The 16,015-nt window shown below is 44.1% G+C and overlaps 1 protein-coding gene across 4 annotated transcripts in view; it reads right to left on the bottom strand.

The window, feature by feature from the left end:
* The window catches only part of SACM1L (SAC1 like phosphatidylinositide phosphatase), a 411,244-nt gene that overhangs the window by 125,763 nt on the left and 269,466 nt on the right, over positions 1 to 16,015 (bottom strand). For all 4 annotated transcript variants that reach the window (XR_015309871.1, XR_015309872.1, XM_086964916.1 and 1 more), the window contains exons 14-16: positions 10,432 to 10,501; positions 10,280 to 10,352; positions 9,230 to 9,323 (exon numbers count right to left, since the gene is read on the bottom strand). Coding sequence is in view for 2 of the 4 variants with exons in the window: in XM_086964916.1 (XP_086821042.1) it covers positions 9,230 to 9,323; positions 10,280 to 10,352; positions 10,432 to 10,501 (237 nt within the window). In the remaining 2 variants the exon portion in view is untranslated. The remainder of the gene's footprint in view (positions 1 to 9,229; positions 9,324 to 10,279; positions 10,353 to 10,431; positions 10,502 to 16,015) is intronic.

Genomic DNA, 16,015 nt, shown 5'->3' with positions numbered 1-16,015 from the left:
GTCCTTGAAGCGCTCTAGCACCGAATCTGCCACATCTCCTAAGAAATGGGAGTCATCAGAGGGCATGGCCAGAACAGATGATTGGACACCCAGAAGAGCCAGTCGGCCTCAACGAGGTGTGGCGTTGTAAGACCACCATTGACGAAACCTCTCTGCCTAATGAGTCAGTGGTGTCCAGTCCACATTGTGAACTTCGGTGCATCTCTCCCATCGGCAACAGCCTGAAAAGGTACAGACCAGGCTTCCTCAAGGACTGATAGCAAAACCTGTGCAACTGAATCCCACAGGCCATGGAAATAGCGGACCAAAAGGCATGCCGTGTTCACCGAACGCAGTGCCAGGCTGGTGGAAGAAAACATCTTCTTGCCCAAAGTGTCCAGCTTCTTGGATACCCTATTCGGGGGGAGGGGGGCAGTAGGGAATGCACCAGAATTTACATGGGATGTAGAGGCTTGAACCACCAGTCTCTCTGGGGTAGGGTCCCCTTCAATCCTAAGGATCCCTAGGGTCAAACTAGCCCACTGGGTACCTCCAGTAGGCACTACAGAGCTGCGTTGCAGAGAGGAGTAAAAAGGGGCGTGGCCTATGAACACCTGTCTGCAACGCAGCTCCCTGGTGCATACTGCCACTCTGCAAATGCGCCACGGGGCGTGTTTGCAGAGTGGTGCAGGGAGGGGGCATGGCCTCCTCCCCTATCCCGCGATTTAAAAATAAAAATAATATGTGGTCTTGTGGGACCCCCTAACCAGGGCTAGGGGGCTCTGTTCTACCGAGGCACAAGATGGCTGCCAACACTGCCTGGTTTGGAGTGTTGGCAGGCAATTAGCATGCAGCTCGTGCTCGGGAGGGTAGGCGTATAATTCTTGGACGGTACTTCGTCCCTAGATATATCCATGAATTTACTTTTGATTTTCTCAGGAACTACTGAACCGATTTACACCATTTAACAAAAAGCGTCATCTGCGAACCAAACTCTACCTTTTTGCCAAATTTGGTGTAATTCCGTTCAGCAGTTCGGGCTGTAGCCGTCTTAATGGTCCCTATGGAAAATTGCAGGGGGAAAACACGTTTTGGAACCCCCCCTTTTTTCTCTGCCCCGCTTGACCAATCATCCCCAAACTTTCAGAGAAGGAGCGGAGCAAACCATCTTCTTGGAGAATTTCGCGAAGATTCGTCAACCGGCGCCAAAGTTATTCCAAATAGAATGTTGCGGAACATATACACACACACACATATATATATATATATATACATACATATACACACACACACACACACACACACACACACACACTTTATATATATATATATTTATTTTTTTATTGACATTTCACCATCACACAATACCACCTCAGTTGCAACATGACAGATTCTTTACACCAAATCGTACAGCGTGCAGAACTACAACTGTCACCAAATCCATTCAAGGCAAAACATAAAATTGCAATAAGTAAAAATGACACTGAAAGACCCCCCTGCTGTCCACCCAACCCACCATTGAGTTGCTCAGCTCTTCACTTAATCCAGTGTCCTAAGGTTACAAGCAGTATAGGGCACCAAAGCAGGACACTACTCTGTGTAATTCTAGTTTCCAATGCCAGAGAGTAACCATCTAATAGGATCTTCGTTCTCATTTTTCCCAAGGTCGGAGGAACTAAGTTTGTGTAGAATTTCTGCCTCCATCACCCTCCATGGTCACGGAGGCAGTGGTATCTCCACCAATAAGGTCATGAACCATGGCTCCCAATGCCAGCAGGTCATCTTTCAGTCTATCATCATGCCTTACTTTCTTTCATATGTGCCTCTTCTGCCCCGCCCATCCAATCAGTCATCAGGAGGGGTCTCAGGTTAGGCCATCTAATGGCTATTCGGCGTTTGGTCAACGTCAGTCCAGGTATCACAAGCTTCCTGCTGAGTTTCCTGTTCTTCTTATTAGGGACTAATCCCAGCAGGCATTGCTTCAATACCCTCGGTATTAGCCATCCTGTAGCAGTGTGCAGATGCCCTAATGAGTCCCAAAAATCAATGATCTGGGGACAGCCCCACATAAAGGGAAAGGAAGTCCGCTGGTTTATGTCCGCAACATGTGCAGCCCACATCTCTAGTAAGATAGATTGTCTTTTGGGTTTTAGGAGAGAGGCACGTGATATGTTTTATGTTATACTTGGCAAGTTTAAAGTGTGCATTGGATGAGACCTCTCGCACTCCATGGTGTATCTTCACCCACTCCCTAGCCATGATAGGGAACTCCCTAAGCTGCTGCCATGTTTCTTTCACTTTGAGGGGCAATTTGGGTAGTTCAGCTCCAACAGCATGGTTGATATGAGTGATGAGTTTACAGCTACTAGCCATAGTCTGCAATGCAACAACTTCCTGGTTAGTGTCAGGGGCATCTGAGAACAAGGCCATATATCCCAGGTCGTAGCTGAGATTTTAGCATATTGGAAAAACTGGACCCATCCCAGATTAAAAGTCTCAGCTGCCTCCTGTGGTGTAATGAACTGGCCTGATGGGTATTCATCACCTAAGAAGATACAGCCCCCGCCCACCAGCTGGTTAAGGCCATGGATTCAGTTATTTGTGCGATAGGCCAGATATGCCACACCTCCAGTTCCGGCGCGTAGGGTGCCCTACATAGTACAGGTTGCACCGTCTACTCACATAGCCTGCACACCAGTCTGAAGACATGGGGCTGTGGCGCAGGTGTTCTGCTGCCACAAAGGAGTAGTTCTTGTCCCCAGTGGGACCCGCCAGTAGAGATTTCTCCCGATTGGGTTCCTCATCGAACCAGTGTACAGCATATTGTAAGAGGGACACAAGGTAGTATAGTTCGAGGTCAAGCACCTCCTTCCCTCCTCTATTCCGTTCCAACCCCAGTGTGGCCTGTCCAACCCGGCACTGTGGGCTGGGAGGCAGTAAGTCCACTAGGAGCTTTTCCATCTTTCAGAAAACGCAGAGAGGGATCTCATACATAGTTCCCTGGAGGACATAAAGGCACCGGGCAGCATGACCATTTTGGTTAAGGTAGTCTTCATATTAAGGAGAACTTAAGGGTATTCCAAAATTTTATGGATGGCTTAAGGCTATCAAGCATGCGCCCCATAGTGTGACATTGTTGCGCCCCATGCGCTATGTATATGACAAGATAGCGTATCCTGTCTTGTCTGTGCTCCAAGGTATCCAGCCCTTAGGGAATTGGGCAGCAGTTGTCCTAGCAGATTTAAATTGATTAACAATGGAGGCCAGAGAGCTCTCTGAATTCCATCACACTAAGCAGGATCTAGGCCGAAATGTCTGGTTGGGGTATATCATAGCATCATCTGCATACAAGGACACAACATGGGTCGTTTGTCCCACTTGTATACCCCATTCACGTAATCCTCGACTTAGTCAGCACGTCACCAGCTTTATTGCTAAGGCAAACAGCAAAGGGGTCAGGGGACAGCCTTGTCCAGTGCTCCGATGTAATCAGATCTTCAACACTAGGCAGCCAGGACGCACCAGTGCTAGCAGCGGAGTGTCACATAGTTTCACCTACGCTACGTATTTGGGACCCAGACCCCACCCTGTCCAGGACTTGCCACACATTCTCACCTGAGCAATTCAAATGCATTTTCTATATCAAGAAATGCAAAGACATATTGGTCTTGATCTAGACAGGGAGCATGAAGGACATGCGGCAGCCTCCACAGGTTTCAAAGAGTGTTTCTACAAGGGAAAAATCTGGACTGGTTGGGATGAACCAGCTTTGGCAGGTGGCAAAGCAAAATGCCTCGCCAAGATGTGCCCTAATATTTTCTGGTCAACATTCAACAGGGACAGAGAGAGGTAGGAGGCTGTGTCCAGTGGTCTTTCTATGGTTTGGGAATAAGCACAATTAGAGTCTAATGTGGACGTAGGGAGCACCCTACTTTCCAGGGCCTTCTGGTATACCGAGAGTAGTCGGTCTCTGGTAGTATCCTGTAGAGTTCAGCAGGCAATCCATCCCCACTCGGAGTCTTCGCTGTTTTGAGGGAGTGAATAACCTGCAATATCTTGTTTGGTGAGAGGTCCCTAGGTTTGCCCATTCAGGTCCCTCTAGCCGCCGCAATGGTAGCAGGTCAAGAGAAGTAGTCACCTCAGAAACTGGGGTAGCACCATGTGACCCACCCAGCTCCTGGAGATCATGTGCAAGGGACTCATTGATGGCTTTTTGCGTGTAAACCTCCTGTCCTGTTGGGTCCCCGGTTTGTAGTATGGGGTCAGTATGACGTTCCTGTTGTACCATTCTAGCTAATAACCTGCCTGCCTTATCACCCTAAATATGGAGGTGCCGTCTATAGGTAAGTCCTGTATGTTTTACAAGGCTGTCCCATAAGCAGAGCACCCGTTTCTTAGCGTCACCCCATAACAGTGCACCATTGAATCATAAGGAAAAACACTCTCCAGGGCCACCAGCTTACTCTCCTGTAGTGTTAAGCCCCTCTCCAGTGTGTGCTCGATACCTGTGGAGTTGCCATGCCCACTCCCCTAAGCACCACTTTTGTAGCATCCCACCATGCCGCTCTATACTGGGTGCTCTCCCAGTTAATGGTAAAATTCTAAGTCAGGGCATCCATCTACTATTGCTCCCCTATAGACTGGGTCAGTCAGGGACTCGGCCACTATTCTCCACAAAGGGACCCGAGGTGCTTGTCTGGTTTGATAGTAAGTCAGAAGTAGGGGTGAGTGATCCGATATGTATCTGGCCAAGTAGGCCATATCTGACACCCTCTGTGTGGACTCTGCCTGCGGAAGGAAATAGTCCAGTCTAATGTGGGTATCTGCTGTGGGCATATAATAAGAATTTGTAAGCATCTACGGGTGTTGAGCCCTCCAAACATCCACTAACCCCAACACCTTTCATCATTTGTCTCAGGGCATCAGTTAAGTTAGGCTCAACGCCCTGCCGTGAGGGGTGGCTACCAGCAAGCAATCACAGTCCCCAGCAATCATCAGTTCCTCCAGCAGAAATCCCTGCGTCACAGTCAAGACCTCCCTGAAGAAGGTCCCATCATCCGCATTGGGAGCATACACATTAATTAGGCAGAGGTCATGGGCATCTAGTGTGCTATGCAGGAGGACATGTCCTGTCGGGGTCTGCACACATCTTAGTGTTTGTAACGGGACACTAGGAGCCACCCAAATAAGGGTGCCTCTGGCAGAGCCACAACACAAGGTTGCATGCATTTGACCCCTCCACCTATGGCAGAGCATAGTAATACATCCCGCCCAAAGGTAGGTTTCCTGTAGGAAGGCGATTGATATCCTCAAGGTAAGCTAAAATATTGTGGCACTTCACTGGACTGTTAATCCCCGGACGTTCCACGTAAGAAACTTGTAGTCACTTTCCAGAACCGGCAAGATTCAGTGAGCCAGTCTAAAGGGCCCTTCCACTGGACCTTAACAGCACAAGTGGTAGCGCCTGAGGTACATGAGTGTCAAGAGCACTTTCCGCAAACGAACAGAACTAAAACTGTAATCAACACCACCTCATTCTTTTCCCTTCAACCACCTCCCACAGGCAGAATATACAAAACTCCCCCAGCACAGAAGGGTGCCGGTCACCGCACCACAACCCGCCCCCTCTTCCTCCGTTAACCCACTAAGGAAAGTATTAGGTAGTAAGTGCAATACAGGATGAGACTACATAGCACCTTCGATCCGCAAGCCCCGAACAGGTGCTCAGCAGGCCAGAAGAGGACAGGCCTCGAGCCAACACCAGCTAGCCACAGATCAGTCAAACTCAGCAAGTCTCATGTGTTTCCAGCAACTAGAAACAAGCAATCCAATCACCCTCAGACGCCCCCACCCCAAACACACAGAGAGCAGACCCTGGACCAAACCATTGCAACTAATTATAAAGAATTAACAGGGGGTGGGCATGGCAACTCCACGGGTATCTGGCACACACTGGAGAGGAACTTAACAATACAATGTTGTGATCGCAGCACCATCTGCATTAAGGCACCAATTATCTCAGCACTTCAGTCATCAGGATAGTGGTAAAGACAATCCGTACAAGGGAGTCCCCCTCCCCCTGGTCTTGAAGTCTCCAGCCATGCGGAGTCAAGATGCACACCTCCCTAATGTGTCACACCAGGTGAGCTAAAAAACGGTGATTGATCAAGCCCTGATCTCTTGACTGGGTAGGAGTATTCTGCATCATTCAGAAACTCTGTCCATCACCTTTTCCAAAATTGATTTTATCCACACTATGTGTGGGAGGGTATACTCAGACGTGAGTCCCTAGCTCATTGCACCATCAGGATTCAAGCAAGCCGGGCCGACGAGGCTGAAATGCCAGAAACCGGTCCCCGGTAGCTTGTCTCCTTCCCAGTAGAAGAATTGGCTTGGTAGTTTGGTTTGCCCTGTTCCCATCATGCACTGGGACAGGAACAGACTAATTTGCATATAGCCAGGTTCTGAAGCTGGGATGGTGCAGTGAGCTAAAAACCGGTGATGGATCAAGCCCTGATCTCTTGACTGGGTAGGAGTATTCTGCATCATTCAGAAACTCTGTCCATCACCTTTTCCAAAATTCACACCAGGTGTCTGCAAGCAGATCAGCAACCAAGTTAGCATCAGTATTGGCGCTCAGTGTGTTGGGCACCTGTTGAGTCTGAGATAGCACTAAGATCCAGTGATCACAGTACCACCGACCTCAAGATACCATACGGGCAAACAAGGTTGCGATCCAGAGCTTTGGCTCCTCTCCCTTCCATGTGTTCCATCTGTGTTCTTCTAGTACTGCACCCACCGCGACTCACGTCTCCTCTGGGCATCAGCAGTATTGTTCTGTCCCTGTGTGTCCTACCACTCCGTCACCTCTGGTGGGGACTCATTGAATTGCACAGCCTGTATGCACATTTGCGACATATCTACACGTACTCAAAAGTGTTACCAAAGTTTCTCCAAATTTAAATTTTCCTAGTTCATCCAGTTTTATCCGTTACGTCCAGGAAATGAAGATCAACTGTTTCACACATTATAAATGACACTGGATTTGCCCATCTCGGTCTATACCTAGTCACGTAATCGGTCTTCATTCCTTCTACACATTTTCTTCAATGCATTTTGGTCTGAATCAAGACCTTCCTCAGGGATATCTACCAATATTAAAAATACACATCAGCCCCATACAATACATGATCAAAAATCAAGCGCAAACCTTGTGTTACAACATGATATAAACCATCCTCTAAAACAAAACTTGCCCATCGGTGAACGTGTACCCCACTAAACCTCATTCATCTCCAAAATTACCCATGTCATGTTAACCCAGTCACCTCGCCATATCCCAAAAAATGTGACCATTGTTTCAATCACCTCAGTCCGCAGTTTTTGACCTCCCGATTATACCGCCCATCTCACTCAATCCCCAACTCCCCAGTTTATACTTTCTTACATAATGTGGCCTGTAAAATAAAGCTCAAATCCAGTTTGAAACCCCCTATATACACAAAAATATTAAGAAAAAAATCTAAAAATTTACCTATTTAATCCTACTATTGTCCTTCCATGTTCACTCTAAACCCCCTTTCTTCCTCAGTTCTTCAGTCCTTCGTTTTCATACTTTTTCATTAACTTCCAATACCCTCCCTCTTGATCTAATCCCTACTATTTGCCAACTTCAACCCTTTGTTTATACCACCCCGCCTATTCGTGCTGTAACAACCCAATATGTACCTGCTCTGTCTTTGTAGTCTCGATCGGTATACCACCCCGCTTAACCGCCGCTTGCTAAATCCCCTCATTTAAAAATTGCCGCTTTTAAACCTGAAGTTTCCTACCCCACCTGTATTTATTCCTATTACGTGGTTTCCAAACTCCACCCTTCGTGCAAACTACACAACCCTACAACCACCCGTGATGTGCCTGCCAAATGAATTACCAAAGCAAATCTAATACTGTATGCTCCTTGTGTAAACATAAACGGATACTATGTGAGTAAAGCCTGTATGATTTAAAATCCCACTAATGCGTGAAACAGTTGATCTTCATTTCCTTGACGTAACGGATAAAACTGGAGGAACTAAGAAAATAAAATTTGGAAAAACTTTGGTAACACTTTTGAGTATGTGTAGTTATGTCGCAAATGATCATACAGGTTGTGCAACTCATTGAGACACGTAAGCTTGCGCGTCACTTTTGTGATGATTTGTGATAAAATACGCTTTGGAACGGAGCCCAAAGGAGTGCATGCACGCCAAAACTTGAATTAAAGCAAAGGAACAGAAATTGAAAAGAAAAGAAAAGAAAGGAGTGCTTCAGACCCTTTACAGAGTGACTCATAAAAGAACACATGGCCATTGTATTGGATGTACAGCTCAGCAGGGAACAGCAGGCTTTATTTAATATTAGGATCTCTCAGTCTCCTTTTCACCGTCAAAGTTATTACACAAGGCTTTAACCCTGAGAGTGTAACCTGGGTAGATGGAAATTTGCCATTACACCAATAAGTGAAACTGAACACTGCCAAAAGATCAAATAGGAGTTTAAAATGATCAAATTCGCTACAGTATCTAAAAGAAATTAGATCAGTCCTAAAGTATATTTCTAAACCCTGCATCTTTATTCCAGGCTCACAAAACAGGAGGAAACAAAAGAAAGTATTTTAGTGAGATCCCTAAATAACAAACCTCAAAAAGAATCATCTTAGACCAGTCTTTCTTGCTGCTACCTTCTATAACAAAATTAGATTGTGTTAGCCCTTTCAGAAAGAATTGAAAGGTCTTATTCCCTCTCACTTTCTTTTCTTTAACCCCTTCCATGCTCATGACGAGCTCAGCTCGTCATGAGGCACGGTTGAGCTGTGCTGATGACGAGCTGAGCTCGTCATGCAAAATGATCATCAAAAAAAGTCAGCATGGGAGGGGAAAACACCTAGCAGCCAAGGTGTTAAGTACCATTCAATTTGGGGTTGTGCAGGTGTTATCAGTGTTTATATGTTTACACTGATGAGGGCAGTTTCCCTTTCTGTGTTTTATTTATCAGTTATTACAGGTTTAAACCTAAAACAGAACAGCCTAGTAATGTTGTATGCAGTAACCTCAATGCCACCACAATTATTAACAGGTAACATCAGAGATGTTTTCCATATTACTTTCATTCATGTAACGATGGTTAAAAAAATATACATTATATCACAATAAATGAAAGATCCTTCCTATCTTGTGCTTCTACATACTAAAGTTCCAATTGAAAATACCTGTCGAAATCCATCAGAAAAGTTGTTCTTGTAGTACCGTACTGCTGAGTTCCAACCATCCATTAACAACCCCCACTGTGTTCTCTTCCCCGTTCTGCATACAAACAGCAAAATAGTTGTCAAAAAACGTTTTTTGAAAAATGCGATTCATTTCAGGCACTGGTGGATACAAGTAAGACATCACTAAATAATGATTTATATTTGTGGTCTAATATTCAGTTAATGGCTGCAGTAGTTGTATTCAAAGCAGTATGTGCTGATTCCTAAAGTGAACTAATACCACTCAAGCAAGTCAATGAGCGTACCTATTCTACCAATGTCAGTAGGATACTTCTGACTAGGCAGCGCTGCATCTAATCCTTTGACAACAAGGATACGACAGATGTCACATAGGTTGTGTTATCCAATTTAGCCTTGTTGAAACATCGTAAATATGCATTAGACTTTGTGAACCTTCATATTTTCAGTCAATAGATAAGTTGCAAAAGCAGGACAGTAAATGTAAATAGCGAAGGGGTGCATGCAGTTTGCAAAGGTGATTACTCTTCAACTAAGTTTTTTCAAACCTCATACTCTGTGAACTTCAGGAAGTACTCTAATTGCTAGGAAAACTTCAACTTCAAGTGGGTTTGCAGGAGAAAGCCAGGGCAAAGTATATACCTTGCTGGGAAAACTATCTTGCAAAACATTTAATTTGTGTAAACCCGCTTTCTCACATTAAGATGGAAGACGCTAAGAAACTCGGTAAAATAAAAAAATAAGATCAAGATTTGCGAATAAATGCAAGTTTTGCTAAATTCATTTGCAAAGTTTGAAACTTTTCCCAACCCCAGTACAGAACACAACAAAAAACAGAAATGCATTACATATTAAGATGAATATACTAGAGTTGCTAGATGTGCGCAGGTACAGGTCTAACAAGAATTATTGCTTCAGGTGTAAGTTACAAGTCAGTGTAGAGCTCATGTTATCCAATATCATCTTGATGCAAAATACTACTTTCTCCATTTTATATTATTCTAGTCAAGCTTTGGTGTAAAGCAAACTTACCTTGTGAAATCAGTCTTTAAGGCACCAGTTCCAGCATACTGTTTGGCACAAGCATTTGCATTATCAGCCCACACTGTGAAAAGGCAAAACTGTTCAGTAAACAGAGTTTGCAGCACAATTAATTTATTTCATAATAAGAAAAATAAAAATACCATTTTTGTATATTTTTTCAAATTCTTCTTGTTCTTCAATTCTCTGTCCAACATGAAGAATACCTAGCCTCTGAGATAAAAAGATAAAAGAAAACTATAGGTGAGAGATTGCCAATCATTTTTAAATGTATTTCAGGTTACAAAAACACAATGAGCTGATCCAACGAAACAATGGAACGGAAAGCACTATCTATTGAAAGGGATAAGATAAACATCAATAAATACAACTTGCAACAAAACACCAGTCCATAAAACCCAATCAAACATAAGCAAACAGCAACCATCACAGCTTAGGAACAAACAGTATGTAAATCAGATGTTTCACCATTTTCTATTGATTTGAAATAAAAGAATCCTAACCATACCATTTTCAATCAGGTATCCAATGACTGGAAAGCTGATTTTGAATTTGGTGGATGAGATATTCAGTTACAAACGTGGCGGACATCTCATGCGCCTTATTACAAGTGCAGTATATCCAATGGCACTTGCAATAAAGTGGACGAAATATTAGTCACATTTTGGATGAGCAACACATCAACCAAAGTCTAAATCAGATTCGTGATCTTTGAAGGAATTTATTTTGTTTTGCTCTCATGCTCTAGAATGAGTCAAACTGTGCCAGCATAGCTTGCATTAGGGAGAGTCCTAGGAGCTACTAGGATAAATCTGAATATCAAACTGTCTAAAAGGACATGGCATTTTGCCCACTATCAGCCCATATTTATGGGTCTATGGAGCCCATGCGGGCATGCACATCCAATCAAGAGGCACAAGGGAGTGGAGCGACTAACTATGGAGCTAGTTGTTCTGGGAAGAATCCCCAGCAGGAGAAACTACATCTGCAGTGAAATATGGTATACACATTACAGTAAAGACAATGTATGGTGAGATCATCGATCACAATCATGGATATTTTATCATTTACTTTTTTAGTTCGAGCCTGATTCAGCGCGCATGCGCTGCACTGGCCATCAGCTGTAGTAGAGTGTGGAAGAGAAGCCCCACCCACTCTCTGCCCATATTGGTCATTGGCTTCTGTCTTCGTAAATGCAGGCTTCTGATTTAGTAATCTGTTTGTTAGCCCCTCCTTTGTACCGCCTTTTCTTAGTTTGTAACCTCCCATGGCTACTGGCCTCTTTACTTCTGTTACACGGTACGTGTTTATTAGTCTGTAAGCGCCATTTTCTTTCTTGAGTTTCTCTTACTGCACGCACAACATGTATTTTATCGGTCTACTCCTCTTCTTGAGGTACCCTCTATCCCTAAGCCACATTCCCCCTCTCAACGGCACCCACTCTGTGCGAGATGTCTCCCTCTTCACGTTTAGCAAAGCTTGCTTCCACTCCTCCTTCCCGGTCACATTCCAGTAAGGTTAACACAGTGAGTGCCTGGGACGAGGGAGAGGTGGAAGGGCCGCTGCTCCTCCTCTGGATTGGACTTCCTCGTACACACTTGTAGCTTGGAGAGGGGCCCCACGGGGAGGGCCTCCTTGGGTCTTGTCTCGCCACCTTGGACCTACGGGTGAGGCCATGACCGGGAGTCCGCAGCCATGGGCGGATGTCCGGGGGCTAGCGCTGTCCCGGTGATGGAGTACTGGTCTATACTGAAAGACGCCTAGAGCACTTAATATAAAATAAGAGACAATCTCATTGCTTCTATGTAAGAATGTTGGTGGGAACCCTTCTTGGGAAACTTCTAGACCACATATCTGTAGTGCAGAGCGAGAATGGATTCCTTTACAAAAGCTAGCAGTTATTAAACCAGGTCCTGGGTTTTTTAAAATGAATGAAGACCTGCTTTAATTGATGGCTAATTTTAAAGTGCAATTTCGCACAGCGCAATCACTATCCGAGCTCCGGCACAAGAGGCCAAGACAAGCCAGTGCCGGCAAAAATGTAGCGCATGACGTTAAAAGCTAAAAAGGGCAATGAGGTAGTAGAGGGGAGAGGTGGATGGGACATGAGGCCTGGCCTTGACCGGCCTGCCGGAGTTAGTGCTGCTGCTGCTAACACGGCACTCCCCAAAGCCTTGAGTGCGGTCTGGGACCTGGTTACATAACAAGTTCTCCAGCCAGGATCGGGGCAAGAGCTATGTTGTACCATTTATTGCGGTTTACAGGATGGAGCAAACAGACCGTGGCCACTGTGTTACCATCTATTCTTTCTCTGGAAATGCACCCCAAGTCCAGATCTCAGCTTCATCAGAGATGCTCACGAGAAGGACCTTCAACTTTTCTCGATCTAAACATACTTTATACTTAACTTCCATTAGCAAATCCTTATCTCCTGTAAACAGATTGCGTTTCCTTTCTCTCGAATATATGAAATCAAACCATAGCATAGTGTTTTCCCTCATGTGTCCTTATATAATGTTCACTTGCTGGTAAAAACTACTGTGACACCCCTGCTCTAGTACGAGATCCCTAAACCCCAGATAAATACATTCCGTAAAGATGTTACAGCTGCAACAAACTGAATGAGAGCGTTTATTTTAAATACTAAGGCATAGGACAATATTCAAACTGTGAAAGATGGATTTAAGCTACCAGTAAACTCATTAATTTTAATTTTATGAATGCAGGGTACAGCACACAGACAACTTTTTATGTTTAACAGGTTGTTTACGGATTTGTGTTTTTGTAGATGAAACCCTTCCTTATTAGACACATCTAATAAATTGCAAGAAAAATAATGTTTGCATTCGTTTCACAAATGTTCATGCCCATGATTGACTTGAGGTACAAAAAAAAGACTCCACATAGTGAAATAAAACATAATTTGTTTATAGTGCTTAATTCCCTGATACATCCGCAGCAACAAATGATGGTACAATAGATTTACTTGAAATTTGCAGCCTATCTCTGGGGCACTTTTGATGCAACTCTCGGGGCAATAGGACAATTCAAAATATGTCCAGGCCCTCTAAAGGAGTGTCAAGAACACTATAGTCACTCCAGTGGTATAGAATATAATGCACATTATGCATCATTCTTGACTGAATGAAGCATCAGCGAGAGAACCCAGGAGCATTGGACTGATGCGAAGTATTTAATTAATGGTTGCCGTGCACTAATGAGTAGGCCTTGAAAACAAAGTGCAAACACATCTATGACAACTTCCATACAAAATCATTCAACCTGTACCTAAACCTGGGATCTGCCATATGCTGAAACTGCAGCTGAAATAATGAACCTACTTCTAAATCATGCTCCCAGTTTGTTTATTAATATTTTGGCATTAAATAAGAGTTGGCGATTTTGTAGGGAAATATATATTTATGGTTTAGACTTTAAATGTCTTGTTTGGCTTATGTGCTGTGCAAGATATGTTTTGAAAGCTATTATATGTTTGTATATTTTTTTCTTAGTGCGTAGACATTCCACCAAGGGCTGTCTAGGCATGTGGCTTTGGTAAAAATGGTGGTCCTCCCTCGTATACTTTATTATTCTACCAATCTTCCCCTCCTCCTTCCGTTCCTTCTTTAAATGATTCATCCCTGGCTGCTTTACTTTGGGTCTCGGGGCAATGCCAAGTGGCTATTACTACACTGAAACTCCTGGTGGAGGCGGGAAAGCTTATCCTCCCGGATTTTGAACGCTATTATCTGGCTGCGCAGATGCAATGGATAGCCTGCTGGCTCTTCAGGCACTCTCTTTATGAAACAGGGGCTGATGTTTTATTACACTATCTCTTGTTGGAGAAGTGTGGCTCACTGGTTAAAGGAGGCAGACCTGGAAGCAGAGGTCAGCCCGGGACCAGGGTTCAATTCCCGGCTCGGCGGGGTATTGAGTCCTAAAATGTCCATGGACTCTACAATTCTCGTTCCGGTGCCTACTCGATTCACGGGTTCACACTCTGCGACTCTGGGCAATAGCTTGCTTAATCTCCACAACGGCCCCTCGTGGCGGGATGCCTGGCTTTCATCTTGCGGATACCCTGCCGGGGTTATCTCACAGGGGAATACCAGGACGGGTTCCCTAAGCAAGCGCTTAGAAACCGCTTGGTGATTTGCGCTATATAAATTCCTGTACATTTACATCTTGTTCCCTTTCACTTGCTTGGAACCCCAGGCTACAGGCTTGTTTCACACATCAGTGTCCTGTTTAGCTATAACGAACAGACGTACTAGCGCATGGATTGCAATCCCCCTAATAGGTCTACAGACCAAAAATTGGAAGCTTGAGGTCCTGAAACGTAAGGTTCTGGCATACTGCTGGAATCCAATCATACTTGGTCAGGTAACCTGAATGTTAGTGGTTTGCTTGGTTAACAGTAATACTTTTTACATAGGGTATAAAGAGTAATGAGAATCCAGACATGTGGTGCCTTCTTAACCATGCAGCAAAAATAATTATTGTGGAAGTCAAAACGACCATTAGGGTTCATATGCAATTTCTATTATAATGGTAGTCCTAATAGTTTGTTGCTTAAATACGTATAGTTGCAACATTTGTGCCCAAAAATAGGTTTGTTTATTCAGGCTAGCAAACTAATTAGGACATCCCTGAAATTGATATCACATGAACAGACCTGACTTAATAGATTATTAATATGCCATCACCAGGCCAACACCTAGTGTTATCACAGCTGGTAATGCTGCCATTAATAGTCCTTATTAGCAGTTGGCGAGCACGAACGAAACCAGCCTAGTTGCAGTTTGTGCAATAATGTGCTGCATCACTTAATACTTATAAGGTCCCAAAGGTGAGACCGATTGCAATGCAAATGTTTGTTAATTAAAGGCTTCACAATAAACCAGGTACTTGGTGAAATGAAATGTTTCTTCCATCTGTCAGATGCAAGAAATGAGGTCTCTCTACTTCCTTCACCCCATTCCTTTAGCCTTGTCCCACCATGGTACAAAAAAACTAAGATTCTCAACTAGTAATCTGACTTTGCAAAAGGACACTGTGACAAACCACGTTAGATTAACTCCATTTTCTTCAGGTTTAGGAAACAGCGCAGCGATGAAAAACTTGATTTCGAGTGGGTTTTGGAAGTTCTTTAAATTATGTAAGTAATTGCGGTCACTTAATTTTTTTCCCATTATGCTTCCACTGAAATGGGAAAACAAAACAAAATCTATGGGCAACTGTAACGTGCCTCCTATGGTAAACACCATGAAGAATGAGGATTATATATTTTTGAAATGTTAGAAACAGCAGTTTTAACATTTGACTTGATGAATCAATTCTCCTTCAAATAACTGTCACATTTTTCCTCGACTTTACGAAGACCCTCTGACATCAGGATCCAATATGATCAAATGAGATGATTTGGTTACAATGACACCACACCCTTTAATTACATTGCAAGGATATGGAATTTTGTAAAATATTTGAGTCTCCAAGGGACTGGATGCATCATAAATCCACTTGTCCCGGTTGCAGTCATGAAGCAAAGCGGCACACAATGGCAGGGTTCTCAGTATATCAGAGAAATGACCATAGCTTCTCTGATTAGCTAATGCTCATACTATACCAAGGCTTGGATTCTCGCAAGGCTCTGATTTAGCCCCCTTTCACAAGTCTCATACAAGGGCTGGAAGTAAGCTCAAAGTGGTAGTAAAGGGTGGAACACCT

Source organism: Lissotriton vulgaris, chromosome 4_1 (assembly GCF_964263255.1).
Source record: "Lissotriton vulgaris chromosome 4_1, aLisVul1.2, whole genome shotgun sequence".
In the NCBI taxonomy this organism is placed as follows: domain Eukaryota; kingdom Metazoa; phylum Chordata; class Amphibia; order Caudata; family Salamandridae; genus Lissotriton; species Lissotriton vulgaris.
This window is presented reverse-complemented; position numbering and strand designations above follow the sequence as displayed.